The sequence below is a fragment of the Gouania willdenowi genome, chromosome 6 (genome assembly GCF_900634775.1).
Source record: "Gouania willdenowi chromosome 6, fGouWil2.1, whole genome shotgun sequence".
Lineage (NCBI taxonomy): Eukaryota > Metazoa > Chordata > Actinopteri > Blenniiformes > Gobiesocidae > Gouania > Gouania willdenowi.
This window is the reverse complement of record NC_041049.1, coordinates 27,321,826-27,342,609: the sequence shown is the minus strand read 5'-3', so window position 1 is coordinate 27,342,609 and position 20,784 is coordinate 27,321,826. Positions and strand designations below refer to the sequence as shown.

General features: G+C 42.5%; 2 protein-coding genes across 2 annotated transcripts; both read left to right on the top strand.

Annotated features, from left to right (window-relative positions):
- The first annotated feature begins 3,609 nt into the window (after nucleotides 1–3,609).
- Nucleotides 3,610–7,426, top strand: LOC114465567 (shaker-related potassium channel tsha2-like). Its single transcript, XM_028450666.1, has 2 exons — nucleotides 3,610–5,154; nucleotides 6,898–7,426. Exon 1 carries the CDS (start codon nucleotides 3,818–3,820, stop codon nucleotides 5,147–5,149), a length of 1,332 nt encoding a protein of 443 aa, XP_028306467.1. The 5' UTR covers nucleotides 3,610–3,817; the 3' UTR covers nucleotides 5,150–5,154; nucleotides 6,898–7,426.
- Nucleotides 7,427–13,388: 5,962 nt separating this feature from the next.
- LOC114465310 (potassium voltage-gated channel subfamily A member 1-like) lies at nucleotides 13,389–17,683 on the top strand. The gene is made up of 2 exons (XM_028450234.1): nucleotides 13,389–13,490; nucleotides 13,799–17,683. The coding sequence occupies exon 2, from the start codon at nucleotides 13,932–13,934 to the stop codon at nucleotides 15,405–15,407; it is 1,476 nt and encodes a 491-aa protein (XP_028306035.1). The 5' UTR covers nucleotides 13,389–13,490; nucleotides 13,799–13,931; the 3' UTR covers nucleotides 15,408–17,683.
- The last annotated feature ends 3,101 nt before the right edge of the window (nucleotides 17,684–20,784 follow it).

The window sequence follows — 20,784 nt, the reverse complement described above, 5'->3', positions numbered from 1 at the left end:
CTGTTTGTCTAGCAGAGGAAGTGAATGAGGAGCGCATGCAGTAAAGGAAGCTGATTTTTGATTTAACATTGGACTGCAGTTTGTTGATGTGGATTGAAAGGACAGTGTTGTTTATAGCCTGATTCCCAGATACACACACACACACACACGGACCTCCCTTCCTCTGCTCTGATTGGACCGTCTGGTTTGTTTGTTTATTGTGTTGCCATGGTTGCAGGCCTGACCCAGACAAACATGTAGTGAATGCTAACACATTAGCAGCAGGTGGCAGTGTGTTGTGAAAGCGGACGACTGTGAGCAACAGTCATCCCTCCTCAGCAATGCACGCCCCTGCTTAGTGAAGCCAGTCGTCGCTGACTCGGGGAGTTACCAGATCCTGAATTCCCGCCCCCTTAGTGACTGAAAAAGTGACTGACTGCTACCATTGAGTATTGAATAGTTTAACATCGTTACACTAGTGGTGCACTGAAACATGGACTGAAAAGTCTTGTTGTGTATAAGCCTTTTCACACTCTCTGAAAACTCGTTCTCATTCAGATCTTGCATGTGAGATCAAAGGTCAAGATGTGTAAACTTGAAAAAAATTGGAAAAACTAAATACTGGAAGTCAGACCTTGTCACTCAGAGAATTGAATCTTTGCACAGAATTAGAATACACAAATGCTTTGTCTACATTAGGCCAAATCTTGTGAGTTCTCTGAGAGGCTGCTGTTCATACAATGAAGAAGTAAAATCAGGATGAAAGTGTCTATTTGTACAGTTGCTGCACGGACAACCCCTGATGCTACAGAAGTACAAATACGCAGCCTTAGGGTTAGGGTTAGGAATAGGTCTAGATTTAGGGTTAGGGTTAGGTTATAACCCAATATTGCAACATTATTTAAGGTTAGGGTTAGGTTTAGGGAAAGGTTTAGTCTTATTCACGTGACCTAAACTTCCCAAATAGGGGCGATGAGTATGGATAGAATGTCGGTATATTGATACGGCAACCGTCACGGATAGCCACTGCCAATCAGGAAAACTCACCAAAAGCCAAATTAAACAACGGAAAACACTTAGGAATCAAACAATCCCATGAGGAGGAAATGGAGAAATTGACAAACCCATGATGGTGACGGACTACATGGATAAAACAAGGGCTCCCCAATCCTGGCCCTCAATTGAAATGACCAGGATCGTTATCAGGCTTCTGCAGAGCTTGATGATGAGTTCATCATTTGAATCAGGTGTGTTGGAAGAGGGAAACATCTAAAACATGCTGGATAGTGGCACTTGAGGACCAGGATTGGGGACCCATCAATAAAAGCTTTTTCACACTCTTGGAGTTCTTGCTTGTCTTATCAATGGGAGAATTAGTGACGAAGCAAGGGATGTCTGTCTGCTTCTCCTATTGGGTGTCAAACGTGTTCAGTTTGGGCTAAAAATTGTATCAATGGAAAGCCCTCATCCCTCCCCTCCGAACATGTGCGTTGTTCCTGGGTAGAGTCCGAATTTTGCCCGCTAGAGGCAAAAAGCACAATTTTTGGGACAAAGAAAACTGTTCATTTTATTTAAAGGTGGCATTAGATGAAAGCCCCTGTCCCCCCGAAGGAGCGCGGAAGCAAGGGAGGTCTCCCACTTTGACACTGCTTCTCCCATCAATTTTTAAAAGTTCTCAGAAATGTGCGTCATTCCCAGGTAGAGTCCCAATTGTCCTCGCTGGAGGCCAAGGAAGTTTGTGTTTTCATCTACCAGGGGTGACCTCAGTCAATGGGAGGAGTGTGGAAGCGAGGGGACTGCCCTCGCTTTGATACTACTGCTCCCATCAGTTTTTAAAAATGTTCGGATCGGGCCAAAAGTGGAATCAGCGGAAAACCCTGCTCCTACCGTTGAGTACTGACTAGTTAGCAGTAGCTGACTGAGTTCGCAGACCACACAGAGCATATGTGTGATTTAGAACAGGGATTCTCAAACTTTTTTGGCTCACACACCCCCTTTTCTCTTATTTCTGAATCCAAGTACCCCCTTCGATCGACTGCAACATTTTGCTTTGAAAACAGCTGTAGAGCATAATAATGGAATGAACGAGTGACAACACATTTTAAAGAATCTCATTTTGTAAATAAGTGGAAAGAAACAGTATTTAATGCAGTGGTTCTCAACATTTTTTGGATCTTGACCCCATTTTGATATCAACAATTTCTGACGACGCCGAAGACATTTTTTTTTTTTTTGAGAATTAGTTTTTAATCATGTTTGAGCTGAGATTATTTTTTTTTCTTCTTTTTTCTGCCTTTTAGTTGAATAGATGTATTTTTCACAAAGTGAAAGAATAGAAATACAGTTGTTTAAAATTGTGTTCTTTTAATAATAATTTAAAAAAAGAATAATAATTAAGAAATCTATTTCAATTTTTCTGAAATTTCAGGTGACCCAACATGGGGTCCCGATCCCAAGGTTGATCTCCTGCCTCGGGTGGGACCATCACTGACACTTTATTTGTTCAGTTTCCACTCTCTACTGCCCTCTCTCTTAGGTACCCCGTGTAGTGCAATTGTGTACTTTTAGGGGTACACGTACTCCCATTTGATAAACACTGATTGAGACAACAGGATTTATTGGTCCAGATCGCAACATGTCAATCCAGGATCAACATATTGCAATCTGGGATTACACAGGATGGATTCAGGTGTTAGAATAGGTCACAGGCCAATAGGAGCAATTTATAAAGTCTGACAGAATCAGCTCTATGTGATGCTGCCAACTGGGGATTGTGTTAACTGGTGCATCTGAGTGTCAGCTGGTTGTTCTCAGAAGTCAGTCATTAATTAACACAGACACCAGTTTGAGCAGAACAGCATTCACTGCTGAGGAGCCTCATCTCCTCTGTGGAACAGCCCTGCAGGTGTTAAGAGCAGTGGAGTGGTTCTTCCCCGTGTTGGAGAAACTGAACTCTGCAAGCTTCTGCATTCACATTGCAATCGTGATTCATCTTTTAATAGACTAGTTTATCATGTAACAATTTCTCCTGTGTGTTTTGACTACTGCTTTAGAGAATACTGAGGTTTCAAATCCAAATGAGAACCTTTTTACACTGTCCTTTTAACAAACCACTGCTTTTACTGATTTTAATCTGTAAGCCACTGGTGGCTCCGCAACTAACCACAGTAACAACCACAATAATAATAATTACCATTTGGTTTGACTGATTATCATCTGTGTTTTTTGGGGCCGTGACTGAAATCAGGTTGTTGGTTTTACTCTATTTTATATGAAGCACTTTGTCTTTCTTTTTATGTAGAAAATGTGCTTTATAAATTACATTTGATAGATATTTTGAAGCATTACTTTATAGCAAAACTGAATTATTTCACATTCAAGATTTGTTATTGCATATATAACAGTAATCAGAATTAGTATCTCATGGTTTTATTTCAAATTACAACTTTTTGTCTTGTAATTCTGAATGTGTGGCGTCATCATTATCATTGTTATAATAATGGTCACTTATTACCATTAAAGACTTTCCATCTTCTCTTTCTGGACTGCTTTACTTTATAAACTCTAGCCTGTAGATGAAGAGTCACAGCAGGCCTTTGGTGATCCTACAGGTCTGAAGCAGGTCTGAATGTGGACTGGGAGAGTGGGAGAGCTGGGGGGCTGTGCAGTTTAAAATGGTGAGAATATGATAGCTGGCGTGCATGTGCGTGTGCGCGTGCAGTATTGATAGAAGACAGTTGGGTGCCTTTAATCTGAGTAGAGCACGCCGGGGACACGGGCCTGAGGACGGCACCCCGGGGCCGAGCAGCGGCTCCGACCGTCGGCTGGAGCTTCAAAGATGACCGTTGTGTCCGTGGAGAGCCCCGAAGACCCGGAGGTGGAGAGCAGCGAGCGGATCTACATCAACATCTCCGGTCTGCGCTTCGAGACGCAACTGAAGACCCTCTCCCGGTTCCCACGCACGCTCCTGGGAGACCCGCGCAAGCGTGTCCGCTTCTTCGACCCGCTGCGGAACGAGTACTTCTTCGATCGGAACCGACCCAGCTTCGACGCCATCCTGTACTACTATCAATCAGGGGGTCGGTTGCGCAGGCCTGGGAGCGTGCCCGTGGACATCTTCCTGGAGGAGCTCAGGTTCTACGAGTTGGACGAGGAGGCCGTGGACCTGTACCGAGATGATGAGGGTCTGGTCCGGGAGGAGGAGCGGACTCTGCCCTCCCACGTGTACCAGCGCCAGCTGTGGCTGCTGTTTGAGTACCCGGAGAGCTCAGGGCCCGCGCGCAGCATCGCCATCGTGTCCGTGATGGTGATTTTGATCTCTATTATCATCTTCTGCCTGGAGACTTTACCTGAGTTCAGGGAGGTGCCTTACGCACAGGTCAACGGGAGCGCGCACGGCAAGGACCCCATCGCGTTCACGGACCCGTTCTTCATGGTGGAGACGCTGTGCATCATCTGGTTCTCCTTCGAGTTCACCATGAGGTTCCTGACGTGTCCCAGCAAGGCGGCCTTCTTTAAAAATGTCATGAACCTGATCGACGTGGTGGCCATCGCTCCCTACTTCATCACTCTGGGTCTGGACCTGGCCGAGCACCAGGGCAGCAGCCAGCAGGCTGCGTCCCTGGCCATCCTAAGGGTCATCAGGCTGGTCCGGGTCTTCAGGATCTTCAAACTCTCCCGGCACTCCAAAGGTCTGCAGATCCTCGGACAGACTCTGCACGCCAGCCTGCGGGAGCTCGGGCTGCTCATCTTTTTCCTCCTCATTGGCGTTGTTCTGTTCTCCAGCTCGGTTTACTTTGCTGAGGTCGAGGACCCGGAGTCAAAATTCTCCAGCATCCCGGACGCCTTTTGGTGGGCCGTGGTGACGATGACCACTGTGGGCTATGGGGACATGGTCCCCACCACCATCGGGGGGAAGTTTGTAGGATCTCTGTGCGCCATCGCCGGTGTGCTGACCATCGCCCTGCCCGTTCCTGTCATCGTGTCCAACTTTAACTACTTCTACCACCGGGAGAACGAAGACGAGGAGAACATACAGTACGTGCACGTCACCTGCGGACAGCCGGACCCGGAGAAGGATTCATGCAGGAGTCAAACAGATTCCTACCAGGGCAGCGACGACCTGGAGGTTCTGACTCACGCGAAGGTGGAGAGACTCACGGAGGTGTGACACAGGTGAGACATATGAGGCATGTTTCAGCTGGAGTCCTATATGCTGGAAGGACGCGCTTCAACTTTACGCATGCTCGTTTTGGGCACTTTTCTCATATTGTGACCAATATTACCAAAGTGAATGTCTCTGACGCGCGCACCACCACATAATGTCACAGAAACACGCTGTCGTTGCGCACGTTTCGAGCATCACGCAGTGGATAACCTGTGCGTAAAACGGTCTGTGACGCACTACCAAAACCGACACATAGAATAAACCCCCACATTAATTTCTTCAAGAAACAAGTGCTATAATATGTAAGAGCACACATTACATGGCCACAGCATACACGTGTGTGTTATTTTGGCTTTAAGATCAGTTTAAAAGTCATTCCATTCAAATGTGCAGATTGAACCTAATTAAGATGTAATGACAGCTGGTCATAAACTCACAGAGGTGATAAACCTAAGAATGATAGGCATTGATGGTCTGAACGTACAGTCAGGCCGTGCGTCAAATGGTGCGTTACGCGCAGGCTCTCCACCGGTACTGGCTGTGCCAAAAGCTGCTTGTAGATATGAGTTCAAACAAGGCAACGGCTTCGAATGTTGAAGAGAGGTTTTCTCTCTGCGGTCTCGCATGTTTTGCTCTCCCACATTTCCTTGACTTTGGTATTTTTCTCTCAAACATCTACACAGCCTCACATACAGCACACTTTTATTTCAGTCGTTTCCCATTTCGTGCAGAAAAAGCTCCTGGCATTGCGTCATAGTCCGTTTTACGCACAGCCTGCCCACGGTGTGACGCAGACAGTGCGCCGTGTTGCGAAGTTATTGAGAGCGTTATGTTGCACTAAATTTATCCACGTTTGTGCGTGATCATGTCACTTTTTATTTTGGTTGAAAAATTGCAAAAATAGCATCACAAAAACACTCTCAGTTTTTCTGCATTTGATCGTCCACATTTTAGAGGAACGAAATATTTCCTCAAAAACAGCGATGAGGAAAAGTGTCTCTCCAACATTACTGGAGTCTAGTTTTAAGCTTTACACATCTATACACCCCCCCCCCTGTCAGCTATGTAAAAAGCAGTGACAGTCTTTTAGTGTCGCTAACAGTACAAATCCCATTACTTTATTACAGCAAATTATTATTGAACTTCTCAATTTTAAAATCACGAATTTATTCAAATAAGATGCAGAGGATTCAGCCACAAAAACCTGGAACTTGATAGTCAGGTGTGTTGATTGATTAAAGCTTTCCTTTCCTTTTTCACTCTCACTGAATTTATCAGATTCAGAAAACTGTTTATTTTTAATGTTTTGTGCCAGTAATTCAATAGTTTGACTTTGGTTAAATTGTTAATTGAATAATAAAGATATGAATAACCTTATGTTTTAATCCTGTCAGGTGTATCAAACCGATGTCAGTGAGCGCTTACATTAAATCATCTTATGATGTTTGAGCGCCCCCGTGTGGATTAGCATAGCTGTTGCAGTCTCTGAAGTGTGACGCAGCTGTTGGGTTCATTTTATCTTCTGACACAGTTTTCCTCCAACTTTTAATCTACTGGTTATGTAATTTTATTTTGAAGGGGGTTCAGTCACAAATGAAGCCATCCTTTAAGACTTTATCAAATGCTTCAACACTGTGTGTCAGTTTATTATATGATTGCATAGCCTGATGATGAAATCACTTTTAGGGATAAACTCACACTTCTCTGATGTGTTTATGTCTGATAATGTGTTTTTTCCCATCACTCTTCAGACTGTGGGAGTTTTACCTTTGGATTATCCAGCAGCTGCTGGTCCAGGACCTGCTCCCTGGATCTTGGATTGTCTTTGGGAACGCTTAGTGTTCAGACTGTGAGAAGATAAACGACAACACGCTATGTGTGTGAACAATCATCAGCCGATTCTCTGCTTGGTGTGTGGATTCCCAAAGTTATTCTGCATTATGATTTTTTCAAGTCTGACACCCAGAAACAGACGACGATCCAAGGTCAATTCATTTAGGCAGTCGCTATCCGTACGTAGCCGTATCGTACGTAGCGCCCATCATTGGCCAGTTTAGGTTACGTGAGCGCCCATCATTGGCCAGTATGGATTGCCACTCCATAAATTATTCAGAGTGGCTATCCGTATGTGCTATTTTAGGGTTAGTTGGTCCGTAACATAGTTTAGGGTTACGATTAGGGTTAGGGTTAGTTGGTCCGTTAACATAGTTTAGGGTTACGATTAGGGTTAGGGTTAGTTGGTCCGTAACATAGTTTTAGGGTTAAGGTTAGGGTTAGGGTTTAGTTGGTCTGTAACATAGTTTAGGGTTAAGGTTAGGGTTAGGGTTAGTGGTCCGTAACATAGTTTAGGGTTAAGGTTAGGGTTAGGGTTAGTTGTTCGTAACATAGTTTAGGGTTAAGGTTACGACTAGGGTTAGGGTAAGTTAGTCCATAACATAGTGTTATGTAAATCTTCGAGCATACACTATGTCTGATGAAATAAAGTGAAAATAGACCAAAATATATTTTGTGAATTTTATTCTAGAGCTCTGGCATTGAGAAAAGAGTAGAGATGAAAAGGTCTTGTGGGGGAAAAAACAAAAAGTGGCAACACACAGTAAACAGCACATATTTCTTAAGGCTGGAAAGGACAAATTGATTAGAAAGGCTGCTATTGGCTAATCCCATTGAAGAGTGAAAGGGAATACGTTTTTCCCAGCAAACGACACACGTTGTTATGAGATTATCTGTGTGCTGACACCAAGAGGGAATCTCTGTGGGAACAAGACATGTTTTGGAAACTTGTCTAAGAGAGATATATAACACTAGGAAACAGAGCTCTGACATGAAGGAAAGGAGAATTACATATATATATTTATTTATTTATTTCTTTATTTATTATATTCCAATTTTTAAGCTCAGAATTGTAATGTGCATATCATTCTACCATTAGAGTAGTTTAGGGTTAGGATTACGTTTAGGATTAGTTAGTTAGTCTGTAACATAGTTTAGGGTTAGGGTTACAGTTAGGGTTAGTTAGGCCATAACATACAGTAGTTTAGGAATCTACATATTAATAGCAAACAGATGTACTGGCCAATGAGGGGTGCTCGCGTGACCTACACTGGCCAATGAGCGACGCTACGTACGATACGGCTACGTACGATACGGCTACGTACGGATAGCCACTGCCAATAATTCACTGATTGGTTTGATTTTTTTTTCTTTTTCTGTTGTTGATGAAACCCATGGAATTTTATAAACTATATTTTGCAAATGTTAAATTTTATTTCATGATTTTAATTACATTAAAAATTTAAATCAGGGCTTTTAAAGCTTGGTCAGCATGGGGCTCATATTCAGTGTGTGCAAATAAAGTGCTGACAAGATCAGAATGTTCACTAATAAGTATTAAATCAGAAGGAATAAGTTTTCATTTTTAGCAGCTTTTTAAATAAAAACTTAATTAAACCGCATACTTGAAGCAGTTTCGACAAAACCATTTTCCTTTCATTTATTATTTATACTTTATGTTTTAAATTACACTAATGTCATTCTCCTTCCAATGGCATCCTTTTTATTTATTTCATGGATAACAATTTTAATTTATTTCCTATTTTTCTATTTACATTTGTTTTCCACAGGATACATTTGTGTTTAATTTAATGGCATTTATCTTTTCTTTTTAATGATATAATTTAACTTTCCCTTTCAGTACTTAAAAAAAATGATTCCAATGAAATGTTTTATTCACTGGGATCAGTTTTATTGTGTAAATGGGTAGAGAGGATGAATGAATAATCAGGAGGTAAATAAAAGAAACACATCAATAGAATGTGAAAATCTTTAAAATAAAACATCTTTATAATTGTTTGGCAGAAACGCTGAAAATATTCCCACACGTGTGAGAGCCTGTGCTCCAAGTGATGAACTCTACACCTTTGTGCCTTAAGTCTTGTCTGTTTTTAATGTGAGATGTTTTTAAGTCAGTGACTTTACGCCAATGTGAATGTCAAATGTAATAAAGTCTTTATTTTTCTATTTTTAAGCTTTGCATAAACCTCAGGCTTTCTTAATAAATATCCAAATCCAGAGACTATCTATCTATCTATCTGTCTATCTATCTATCTATCTATCTATCTATCTATCTAGAAAAAGCCTTGAAAGATGTGGACGACGTTTTTCATCTTAAACAATTGCAAAACACCTCATATCCTTCATTCACTTCTCTAAATTAAATATCTGTGTCAATGAACATGTCCGTGCCATCAGAAAGACAAGTCACTGTGTACGGATGAGGCAGTTAAAAATGCTGAGTCATGTTGTCAGTATAACAGTGTCTGTAGGGATGTTCTGATGTATACTATGGCTAAAGTTTGGACTAAATTGTAAGTTAAAAAGTAGACCTTAGTGCAATGTTTTCAACCATGGGTTCGGGGTCACCTGGAAATAAAATGGGGTCATCTGAAATTTCTAGTAATTGGTATATATATATATATATATATATATATATATATATATATATATATATATATATATATATACATATATATATAGTGTAATTTTCAAATACACATCACACACAATAAAGATCAAATAACTGTAGAAATATGAGCATAAACTGTACATGCAGGCCTGTTGTGTGTTGTTGATGAAAAGTTTGAATGTTTGAGGACATGGCTGCAGCCTTGGACCAGCCTCGGATTGTGTGGTTCTGATCTCATCAGGATCTCATGTATGTCCTTGGCCTCTTCTGCCTCCTCCTCACTCCTCTTCCTCCTCTTCTCTCTGGCTGATGATCCTGCTGAATTCTTTGTTCTTCCATTGTCAGGTATTGTAAAACTGTGTTGTGCTCCGACGTTATGTACACGTGCTCATTTTTGCTTTATGAGATGTGTCTTTGAGCTATTTCAGAAAGCGGGTGAATCATTGGTTGGTCAAATGCTTCACACATTTCCTTTCATTAGAGGAAGTCAGGATTGAATTTGGTGCAATTTACCAATTTAGGACAGATTTAGAAAAAACAGCTGATGGAAATGTATAAAAATGTGCCTGGAATATTATGACAACCAATGCCTAAATGTTGTGGGGGTGAGAGTATTTAACAGAGATCAATATGTTTGATCAAATGACATAAGCAACAGCAGATAATTGAACAGAATTATTTGCATTGATGAACCAAAGCATTTGCAACTTGTTCAAAGAAAAGAGAAACTGCTGTTTTGTGACACGATGATGTAAGGATTAAGTAGTTTTGAGAATTTCAATTGTGAGTAGCGAAGTGTACCAACTTAAACATTATTACGTATTTGGCTAAGAACAGAAACAGATCTATTTTTATATGTATGTAACAATAAAGGCCTCAGGAAATCTAGCCTAGAAGCTAGGGAACTCAGGAAATCTAGCCTGGAAACTAGGAGACTCAGGAAATCTAGCCTGGAAACTAGGGAACTCAGGAAATCTAGCCTGGAAACTAGGGAACTCAGGAAATCTAGCCTGGAAGCTAGGGAACTCAGGAAATCTAGCCTGGAAGCTAGGGAACTCAGGAAATCTAGCCTGGAAGCTAGGGAACTCAGGAAATCTAGCCTGGAAACTAGGGAATTCAGGAAATCTAGCCTGGAAACTAGGAGACTCAGGAAATCTAGCCTGGAAACTAGGGAACTCAGGAAATCTAGCCTGGAAGCTAGGGAACTCAGGAAATCTAGCCTGGAAGCTAGGAGACTCAGGAAGTCTAGCCTGGAAGCTAGGAGACTCAGGAAGTCTCCTGGACTTGGCAGGGTTGGGCTGTCTTCTTCAACCAGCTTTTCCCTTGGAAGCTCCTGGGTCCTCCAAAGGCCAGTCGAGTGCCCAGGTAGGGGTCCCTGAAAGGAACTTCCTATGAATCCTGCCTGATCTGGCCTCATGGAGGAAGCACTGCCAATAAGCAATCCGCTCCTCAAAGTTTATCTCTTCTGGGTCCACTCTAGGCTGGCTCGTATACTGTCATGATGTGGGGATGTGGATCCAAATGCAGATACAGGTGGAGGCAGCAGGCAGGGAGAGCGTTGGTAATACCAGTCCATCTTTTATTCTTAATGCAATAAAAACCCCAAAAGGCACTACGTAAACAGGGAGCAGGGAACAAAAGGCAGCCAGACTCAAGGAGGGTGACAAGGGTCCGAATAGTCCGTCCTATCTCCTTTACTATCCACTCTTCCTTCATCCCTGGAAGTGTTTAAGTAGTGGCCATGATAAAGAGCATTTGAGTTCTCTTTAGGCTCAGGAAAATAGGCTCAATGCTTCCGTTTTATCTCCTTTAGCCTAGGAAACACTGATGCATCCTTTACTAAAGGAGACCAGATAATGCTGAGCCACAATTCTTTGAGGCAACAACATTTAAAGGGACACGCACACCCGAGTGCTCACTGAAACTCACGATAAGTAACGGAGATCATGTAAGTTACCAATGCAATAATATGCCTTGAACAACTTTAAATAAATAATCAAAAACCCATATATTATTATATGTAAGATATTATCAGATTATAACTGACAAAACAAACTCTGCGGTTCAAGAGTAATAAATCAGAGACATATTTATCCACGTTCTGTTTTATTCAACATAATTCATATTAGTGAGTAGAAGGTGAGTGTGAGCATCCATTCTCAATGTGACATTATTTAGTTTCACTTTTGTTTATCATAGTCTGGTAGCCTCTATTCCTTTAATTTACATTCAAAATTTGTCATTTTTCAGATTGGGAAAGTGTTATAAATGTGTTTGTAGTTCATTTTTGGAAATTTGTAGTTTTTTCGTCGATGGCAGACGTCACTACCCTTTGGAGCAATCAGATTATTAAGTGGAAGTGTGTCTGATTGACAAAGCAAACGTGATGGCCGTCTCCTAACTCCTCTCCTAACACCTTTCCTTAACTCTGTGATGTCATCCACGGGGTTAAGGAACAGTGGATAGGAAAGGAGGTAGGAAGGACGCAGCCATTCTGTATCCAAGCAGTCAGCTAAAGAGTGCAGGACGCCTGGTGGGAACAAGCCACACCTGGGTGCAAAACATGAGGGAGCTAATCACTCACAACCCAAACACACTGACATCACATCAGCAGGAATACTAAACACAAAGACTGTTAACACAAGAGATCACACTTGACAACAGAATAAACAAAAACTCTTTGAAAAACACAAGGAGGAACACAAGGGCTACACACAAACAATAACAGATCCTAAAAGACAATGGACAGAAATAGATCTATTCTTTATACATTTGGGGAAAGGGGCAGGAACAGATCTATTCTTTATATGTCTGTAACTAAGGACATAAACAGATCTATTATTTATATATATATATATATATATATATATATATATATATATATATATATGTCTGTGACAATGGACAGGAACAGATCTAGTTTCTATATCTCTGTGACAAACAGATCTATTCTTCATAGGCCTGTGTTTTTACTGTGTTGTGTAGCTTTACTATATCCTGTTATGTTCAAAAGTTCAATAACACTTTGGTAAAAATCGAAATTATGGTAGAACTACTTTTTAAAATCAGTTGTCAGAGTTTAAACAATCGTTGTGATCATCTTTTAAAAAGGCACGGTGTGGTAGTCATGTCATTGAGTGCCACGCTAATGTGCTGTTGTAAAACTAAGAAGATGGTAAGAATACACATTGTTCCACATGAACTATGACATTCACTTTGAAGTTCTATGAAACACTTTATGGATTTGATTTTTGAATAAAAGATTTCTCAAAATCTATTTATCATTTATGAGTCAGGGAGTTAGATAATGTATTAACTAATAAATAATAAGCTATATTCCTGCAAATGCTGAAAGAGTTAAACCATATTTAAATTTGATTTGCTAATAGGAGCAATAATTTGCGAGAAATGATTTACTTTTTGCTTCAGTGAATTTAAATAGTTTTGTAGAGGTTTTTGTGTTTGTTCAAAGTCATCCTTTATTTATTCTGTAAATGTTTCTTTCTTCAAGGATTGGTTATGGGATTACTGCAGATACCGTAGCACACCTTCAGTGGTAGGAATTAAAGGTGATGATGTTACGGTCAGTGAGTGTTTATTATGGGGGACTTCAGCTGTGACGTCACTGAAGGAGAACTTCAGCTCCATCACTGCGCTCTGCATTGCGTCGAAGTGACCCCCCCTCCCTCCTCCTCCTCCTCCTTCTCTCCCTCACCCCATCCCGCCCGCCCTTCATCCCTAAAGCTCCGCTCCTCCTCTTCCTCCTCCTCCTGCTCTCACACACAGGCTGATGTCCTCTCTGCAGTCGGACTGATGCAAACTTGGCACATGACGCTCCGCAGCTGCAGGATTTCAGAGACACTTTCAGGACGTTGCACGGTAAGAATGCGTCACTTTATCCTTCAGCCTGGGATAGATGTGCTGCAGATGATACAAGTCAGAGATAGAAGCTAAAAAAGTTTAGGAGGGGTTTGAAATAATGCAGTGGGAGGAAAGCTCAGGCAGGAGCAGAGCAGCAGGGATATTTTTACTCTGCCTGCAGAAAAGCTGCGGACATCCGCCTGACAGAGGAAATAAATAAATAAGAGAAGTGCAGAAAACGCTGAGCCAGCAACAATCTTGGCTGTTTGATCCCATTATTCCCCCTCCCTCCTCCCCCTCCCTCCCTCCCTCTCTCTGGGTGACAGAGGCAGCAGCAGCATCAGCTGCAGATGCAGCGATGGTCGAGTCAGCGAGGACTGCAGTGGAGCCGCACTGAGGCAGCGCAGTGAGGACTTCAACCCCCCATCATCCTGAACCACCGCCTTCCTCTGTCCAACCATGACTGTCATAGCCGGAGACCACATGGACGACACCTCGGCTGTGCCGGGACACCCCCAGGACACCTACCCCCCTGACCACAATGACCACGAGTGCTGCGAGCGTGTGGTCATCAACATTGCTGGCCTGCGATTCGAGACGCAGCTAAAAACTCTCTCTCAGTTTCCAGAGACACTGCTGGGGAACCCCAAAAAGAGGATGCGATACTTTGACCCACTCCGGAACGAGTACTTCTTTGACAGAAACCGCCCCAGCTTTGATGCCATCCTCTACTACTACCAGTCAGGGGGCCGACTCAGGAGGCCAGTCAACGTCCCACTGGACATGTTCTCTGAGGAGATCAAGTTCTACGAGCTAGGAGTGGACGCCATGGAGAGGTTTCGCGAAGACGAGGGTTTCATCAGGGAAGAGGAGCGGCCTCTGCCCGAGCGTGAGTTCCAGCGTCAGATCTGGCTTCTCTTCGAGCACCCGGAGAGCTCAGGCCCTGCCAGAGGGATCGCCATTGTTTCTGTGATGGTGATCCTGATCTCCATAGTCATCTTTTGTTTAGAGACCTTACCACAGCTGAAGGAGGATCCCAGGGGTCGGATAATCCAATACGGGAACACCACCATCTACTACAAGCCCAACATCCTCACCGACCCCTTCTTTGTCATAGAGACTCTATGCATCATCTGGTTCTCCTTTGAGTTGATAGTCCGCTTCCTGGCCTGCCCCAGTAAACCGGCCTTCTTCAAGAACATGATGAACATGATTGACATCGTGGCCATCATCCCGTATTTCATCACTCTGGGCACCGAACTGGCAGAAGACCCAGACAATGAGGGCGTTGGCGAGCAGGCCACGTCCCTGGCCATCCTCAGGGTGATCCGTCTTGTCCGAGTCTTCAGGATCTTCAAACTGTCCAGACACTCCAAGGGTCTGCAGATCCTTGGTCAGACCCTCAAGGCCAGCATGAGAGAGCTGGGCCTGCTCATCTTCTTCCTCTTCATCGGAGTCATCCTCTTCTCCAGCGCTGTGTACTTCGCAGAGGCCGAGGAGCAGTTATCCCACTTCGGCAGCATCCCGGATGCCTTCTGGTGGGCCGTGGTCTCCATGACGACGGTGGGATATGGGGACATGGTTCCGGTCACCATTGGGGGAAAGATAGTTGGCTCTCTGTGCGCCATTGCTGGAGTCTTGACCATCGCCCTCCCAGTTCCCGTCATCGTCTCCAACTTTAACTACTTTTACCACCGGGAGACGGAGGGAGAGGAACAGGCGCAGCTCCTCAATGTCAGTAACCCTAACATACCGTCAGAGACCAACTCTAGCCGCCGAAGCTCCTCCGTTGTCAGCAAGTCCGAGTATATGGAGATCGACGGAGACATCAACAACAGCATTGACAACTTCAGGGAGGCCAACCTCAGAACTGGAAACTGCACTATAGCCAACCAGAACTGTGTGAACAAAAGCAAGCTGCTCACGGACGTGTAGGCTCCGCCTGCTTCACCTCGCCCTCTTCATTCGGCCTGCACCTACGCTCAGCCTTAGGCCATAGGACAGGTAGATAGAATAACCAATTGTCCTGAACATACTTATGAATATATCCCTAGTTATATGACATCATCAGGACCCATCAAAGCAACTGTATGCATGGAGTCAAGTCGCACAATGCACCAGAAACCGCTGCAGACAGGCCGGCATCTACAGCTCAGTGCTGAGAGAGAGCCAAGAAGTCCGGACTGCCTCCCCCCACCCTTCTCCCCACCCCCGTCCCTCTAACACTCCCTCCTCTTCCTGTACGACTCAGCAAAGCTGCCTGGACGTAAACACCAGGATCCTCGGGTTTCCCGGACACTGCGCTGCTGCCCTGGGGATGGTCATGTCCTTCAGAGTGAATGTGAGCTTCACTCCAGCATGATGACAGACTTCTCCTTTTTGATATGGGCATGCAGGAGACACACACACCTCCCCTCCCTCGGGATACAGTCTTCTGTTGGATTTCCTCCTCATTGGCTTCACACTGAGTGCACCGGATGAGTTTGTGAACATTTAGACGTATAGAATGTTAAACCTTAAGGGAACAGTACTTAAACCAGATCGTAGCATGAAACCAGTAACCTGCATTATGGTCTGTCCACTGAGGTGCTTTGTATCTCCGTATATTTAATGCATGAGATGAGTACTCAGCTTGTAGCAGCACAGGCACTCTGCAGTGTCCGGCTGTCAGGGAAACCAAGGAAATCCAAACCTCTGGGCTTTTCATCCAATATATCCCAGAGTTTCTAATTTATAGTAGACTAAAGCAACCGGCAAGTATTATCAGAAGTGCGTATATTCACGATAAGCACCAGTTCCAGTATTAGTCAGTAGTGCAGTGCATGGACCGTCCTTTAATCCCAGCTTCCATCTCTGCGTCTGCTGTTGGTTTGAGCAGAGCGTTCATCAGCTGCTTAGTGCCTTTTTCCCTTTCACCGACAGGACCAGTGAAAGTGCCTGTGTGTGTGCGTGTGTGTGGGTGTGTGTGAGTGGGTGTGTGCATTTGCGTGTGTGTGCGTGTGTGAGCGCCCTGCTGCTTATCACAGTGTGGACGCCGCATCCACCAGGTGGAGACAGCGGGCAGTCCAAAGGATCCACGCTGAGTTTAATGCTTTCCCAGTAATGCAGCGCCATATTGTACTCTGCATGACACCCCCACTAACCCCACTTATAGGGGTCGACTGTTTCACAAAGCAGGCTTACCTAACTCTGACTTTTCTGTTTCAAAGCACTCAGACTTCCTTCTACCCTTACAATGAGATATAAATACTTAAAGGTCATAATTACAGTCATAGTTATGACATGGTTGAACTTGTGTCGGTCAGGCTACATTATTCAGAAAAATGCAAATGAAGTGGCTGGTTTTCTGCAGGTTTGTCTCAAAAACATAGACTCAGCAGTTTTCAGACATTAACGTTTGTTAGGAACGCTGAGTCAACCTTTTTAGTCCTTTTTTTTTTTTTTTTTAAACAAAAATGTTTTCATTTTTCCCTTCATGTTCATCTCAGAAATGCTGACTCATTAGTTTGAGACTTTTGTTTGAATGAAAATTGCACACTCAGCATTTATCTTGATCTATGAAACTTAGACTCTCATTGCATATTCAAAAAGCACAAAGTGAGACAATGTAGAGTGAAGTGTAACAGAGCCTCGATCAGACTGTGATACATGTTATCATGTAATGTGTTACAATCGCACTACACAACAGAACAGGACACAATAAGTGAAGACAGCAATCAAAGGGAAAGCTTGACTGTATTGAAACATTATAAAGCTGTGGTTTAAGAGAAATGCAACTATTTAATCAGGCAACTGTTATCGCAGCTGGGCCACAAACATGGGATAAATTGATTACTGATCACATTTATGTTAGCAAAAATTTACCAATCTGAGCATTAACACAACAAAGAACAAAGACTTTTGTTGTTTCGTGTTTTTTGGAGCTTTTTTGTTTCTCTTTGGTGTTATTTTGTGTGTTTTTGGAGTTATGTGTTTGTAGAGTTATTAGCTCCCCACAGCGTTTATTTATTTATTTACTTACTTATTTATGTATTTATGTATTTATTTATTTATTCATTTGTCTGTAAACAGTCTCACTCAAAAACGAATGAACATATTTTGATGACGTTTTCAGGAAAAATCTGAAATGAGATAAGGAACAAGTAAATAAAAAAAAACTGTGATATAAAATTTAAAGGTGCATGAAATAGAATCAAGTAAAAAAAAAAAAATTAAATAGCGGAGGGGCCAGATGACCATTGACCATCCTGCTTCCCTGTGTTTGCAAGATAGATGAGAATGTGCATGCTCCGTCGACTCATAGGTCACACCCCGGCTGAAACAATACACGAGCAAAAACCGCGGTCAGCACGTACTTGTCTGGATACGAGCAAACGTGTTTTCATCTCAATGCAAAAGCGTCTTCTAAACAGAGGATGACGGAGCATAGAGTAAAAAAAAACTGCAAAAAATTAACTCATGTGCTACTCAAAGCTACGTAACAGTTAGAGCTCACGCCATTAAGACAATGATGATATTTAAATCACACAAAGGCCCAAACATTGCTGCAGTACTGAAAGAGGCAACTAATGAATCAAAAGTTTAAAGTAAAAAAAGAAGAAAAAATATCATTCTTTATTTGTCTCCAACTTTTGCAGTCAAAACGTTTTTCATAGATTTGTTACACATTTGTTACTATTCATTGGGAATTATTTTCATTTTCTATATGGTGTCGTGAGCGCTATATCATATTTTATATCATATATTGAGTTCACTATTTAGTTACAACCCTAGAAACAAATTATTTTTTGGGGGGTTGATCAATATTCTTAATCTGAATCAGTTTATCTCATCATAGTCAAAATTTCAAAAATTCACATCTAGGTTTGTAATTGACCACTGTTTATGAAAATTGACTCGGACATGTAGAGCTGGGTCCTCTATCACCCCATCCAGTTTTATGAATATGGGCTATGGCATGGCAGAGGTCTGCCCTCTCTCAGAGCTCTCTGGTTCTGCGTGTTTTGGTAGTTATTTTATCGGTTTTTAAAGTTATTTTGTGGGGGTTTTTTTTAGACATTGTGTGTTTGTGGAGTTATTTGGTGTGTTGTGTCATGTTTCATATTTGGTCCAAATCTTAAAACATTTTTAACAAACATGAGGTGATAAAGTTCTCTCCAGAGACACAAAGTAACAAAAGTGAAAACATCCAGATATACACTTTCTACAGTGATGCCCCCCTGTAGACAGAGACTGTAACTGCACAGGAATGTGTTCTTGTTCTGCGATGGGATCAAATATAAATAATATCTGACATATTTAAAGGAACAGACTCAGTTTTCAGATTCATGTCTTTGTTTAAAACCTCAAAATCTCTCTTTGAACCCAGGTTTAATTAATCCAGAGTTTGTTTAATCCTGCTTTGTGAAACAGTCTAATGGCTTAGCAGGGTGTGATCCTGCATCAGGGTCTCCCCTCAGCACGGGCTCTGGTTCCTTGGGTGTAGAAAGGCGATGTTGAATGTCAGCGTCCCAAAGCCGAGCCTCCACAAGCACCTCTGAGGATCAGTGCACGTTTAGTTTGTTTGTACAATCAGGACGAGGAGGGAGGGGAATGTTTTCAATTGAAGGTTTGCTGCTTTGGCACATGCGGCGAGGCTCGGCCCCGCTTCTTTGCACACTTTTTTTGATCTGCTGCTCCAGTGTTTTTGACTCAGCGTGGTGTCTCAGAGCGAGGACATTAAAACTTGAAAACAACCAGCTGCTGCTGACATTTCACCCTTTGTGCTTTGATTTTTTATTTTTTTTTTGCAGGCATCTGAATGTTAATGTTGATGCTTTTTGTGGTGCTTTCAGGGTGGTTACTGTGCTCCTGATGCTCTAACATCTTTTTTCTGATTTAAGGAAGGAAAACCACACTGATGTTGTGTATTTTGGCTGATTTCTCACATTAGGGCATTTTATTTTGAAAAGATCTTCGTACTGTACAGCTGCCTCAGGCCGAGAATAACTATGCTTACCCACACAATCTCATCAGACATGCAAAAAAGAGATATTCATCCACTTTGCCCTCAGATTAGACACACAGTACAGAGATATAACTCCATATGTAGCACAGTAGGAGACGAGTAGAATAGTTTTAATCCTGCAGCAGAAAAAGAAAAAAAACGGTAGGAAGAACTCGCCTCCGGTTTGCAGAAAAATCACAGATAAACAGATTTTAGATGCTTTTTGTAAAATATACAAGAATTAGCTTTATTTTTCAGGTCATAGAAGATGTAAAGTAACTTTGACCTTGGTTAAGGGCAGAGTCAAAGGAAAATGTGACAATTATAATGATATGAAACCTTTTGGTGATACCTCACTTAAGTTCAAAACAAGCAAGAAAAAACACAACCATCGAAAGTCATCATTTATTTATTAGTATTAGGGGATTAAATTGTGTTAAACAGTGGCTCCTAACTGGGGTCTACACCCGCCACAGGGGGCGCCATAGCTGATCTGAGGTCGTAAAGTTGTCAATGCTATAAGAAAAAACAGGGAAGTCTGCTATTGGTTTTTTAAACATTTAATTTCTGATTGTGATATCAAGAGATAAGATAAACTACTTTTTCCACGCTAAACTAAGGTTAGGTCACATGATGGATCTCTGACCTTGTGATTTGCGTTAAGTTTGGCAGATCGTGAACAATTGTTCACGAGTTCAGAAATGATGGCATTCAGTAACGAACAGTTTACTGAAGCGTTCCTGAGTCACAGGAAGTACAGGTGGAGACAGGAAACAGGAGAAGTCAGCTTTATATTCAGCACCGAGGCAGGAAAACGTCATCCTGTCATCAACAAGTGGCTCATCAGAGTAAAGTGAGTTTGAGGATTCCGGCTGAGATTCAGAATGCATGAGCTCCGCCTTTGCATCATTACAAACTCTTCACATCCTGCTCCAAAGACTTTGAGGGCTCGTTTGGGTTTCCGCTTTGAATGATGGACATTCCTCATCATCAGGAGGAGGCCACAGAGCCTTGGTGAAGGACTTTTGGACTCTTCTTTCTGATGCCATTGCCTCATTGGACAAGGACTCTGCTAAAGTGTGTGGTTAGTCATGTGACGACAAAGGCATGGATCTATGCAAGGGTTAATGATCTTTCTTATGCCTCTGTTATTTCATCATACATTAATAATCAATAAATTTTTAAGGGTCCGCTGGTGTTTATCAGCACTGCTGTGTGATTGGTCAGAAATGGTTGGTTGGATGTGGGCGTGGTTTACATGTGTTTTTACTGTCGTGCCTTTGAGCCAATCAGCATCCTGTGTGTGTGAGCTGAGTGAATGGTGTG